The 1841-nt window shown below is 32.0% G+C and overlaps 1 protein-coding gene across 6 annotated transcripts in view; it reads right to left on the bottom strand.

Moving 5' to 3' along the window:
- Nucleotides 1–228: 228 nt before the first annotated feature.
- Nucleotides 229–1841, bottom strand: part of LOC122260041 (VPS35 endosomal protein-sorting factor-like) — a 27765-nt gene continuing 26152 nt past the window's right edge. For all 6 annotated transcript variants that reach the window (XM_086555686.1, XM_086555688.1, XM_043027131.2 and 3 more), the window contains 3 exons: nucleotides 1172–1272; nucleotides 721–876; nucleotides 229–577 (listed from right to left, as the gene is read on the bottom strand). In XM_086555686.1, coding sequence (XP_086411812.1) covers nucleotides 500–577; nucleotides 721–876; nucleotides 1172–1272 — 335 coding nt within the window. In that variant the 3' untranslated portion in view covers nucleotides 229–499. The remainder of the gene's footprint in view (nucleotides 578–720; nucleotides 877–1171; nucleotides 1273–1841) is intronic.

Raw genomic sequence — 1841 nt, 5'->3', positions numbered from 1 at the left:
TCAGTCTTCCGCTGTATATTTAAAGTACAATAAATATACACATCTATATGAAAAAAAAATACATCATCAATCTCATTTAACCCTTTGGCCGCAGTATTTTTAAATAAGCTTATACAGCCTTGTGTCGGTATTATCAGATATGGCCCAGCCCATCTGTGTCTAGGCCTATTGCTTGCCTTGACAACAAATGATGCCATCCGAAACCAATGGGTTAAAAGATAAATCAACTATGCATCTCATTTTATGAAATAATATAATCTTTTCCGCTAATGTGTTCCTTAAATTTATATAATTATTACATACTACTACATAAATAAAGTTACATTTGCAGTTTGGTATATTTCATTATCTAAAACTGCTATTAACACATTCTATCAGATCTTTCTGCTTCTGTGAAAATACCTTTTCATTAATGAATATGGATTCAAATACACAATGATCAAGAATTATTAATCTTTTCTAATGGAAGACACTGTCTAATAAAATCTATATTTATTTTTCAGTGTTTTGCTAGTTCAAGAAGACTAGAATCATTTAAGTGTCCTCCACGCTTAGAGATAGCCTTCTTCATCTGCATCTGAAATGCAAAAGAGATATACTATGTTTAGAAATTCATACTGCAAGGTACAAAGCTTACTATAATTAAATAAAAATTAGAAATTTCTTTCTCGTGTAAGGGTTTGGAACAAGACCTCCATATTAACATTAGACTATACCCACCACTGTTTGGGAAGAGTTATGCTTTTTCACCAAAGCCCACACAATGATTGCCAAATTCATCATTGGAGTTTGAGACAAGTCAGTCCAGGTTATGACACACCAAAACAGTCCTTGTGTCAATGGCCCACTTCTCTTTTCTTGAATGCCCGTTAATCCCTGCCATAAAAATATCAGTATAATTGTATTAATAAAATCAGTGCATTTCATAACTACACAATATTTATAGTGCTCATGGTAAAAAATTTATTGATTTAAAAAATTACCTATACTATTAATTCTAACAACTTGCAAAGGAATTTTCAAACAAGTACTTGGTACTATTTTGCAATAAAATTTACCTTTCCTTGCAACATGCTATCATACATACTTAGTAAATGCATTTAAAATCTAATGGAAACTTTATTACGATGTGCATTATGAAAAATTGTACGATGTTCAAGTTGCCACAAACCTTTATATGTGAAAGAACATCCTGTAGTAAGACAGCAGATAACTGCTCTGCCTCTTGCTTGACAAGAGGATCCCCCCCATAGAGTGTGTCATTGCCCTCCACTGTAGAGGAAAACCAACCATAAATATAAGTAATATGATTATAATTTATTATTTAAGCCAATGGGCTTTTATTAACAGGTTTCATTAATGGCTATCATTCTATATATGAGTAGGTGCTTCACAACTGCCTTTTTCATAACTCAACAGGCAACCAGTAAGGCCAGGGTTCCCTGTGTAAATCTAGTTGTATAGCTACATAGGAGCCAAGGAAAAATCATAACAATCTTTTCCTAGATCTTGGAGGATTTTATTAGAGCAGCCAAGTGTGATAACTTGTCAGTAACACTCATTCTAAATATTGGAATACTGTTGGCCTGAATGTCAAATACATGATTTGAGAGTTTACTCACTAGCTTTAAAAAGGTTATCATAGACTGATATTGAAATATATATATTCTTCATATTTTCTGTTCCTTTGGATAAGACTATGCAAAGGAAGTAACATGGTTTATGGGTGGACACAATCATGTTTTAGTTTTTTAATAAGTAATAATATTGAAACTATGTTTTAGGGAAATGGTTACATGATGAAGCACAGATCAAAGGTGATAAATAGTAAAAAATTATAA

This window comes from Penaeus japonicus, unplaced genomic scaffold (assembly GCF_977035675.1).
Source record: "Penaeus japonicus unplaced genomic scaffold, GWHDUDI00000001_assembly GWHDUDI00000031, whole genome shotgun sequence".
NCBI lineage: Eukaryota > Metazoa > Arthropoda > Malacostraca > Decapoda > Penaeidae > Penaeus > Penaeus japonicus.
This window is presented reverse-complemented; position numbering and strand designations above follow the sequence as displayed.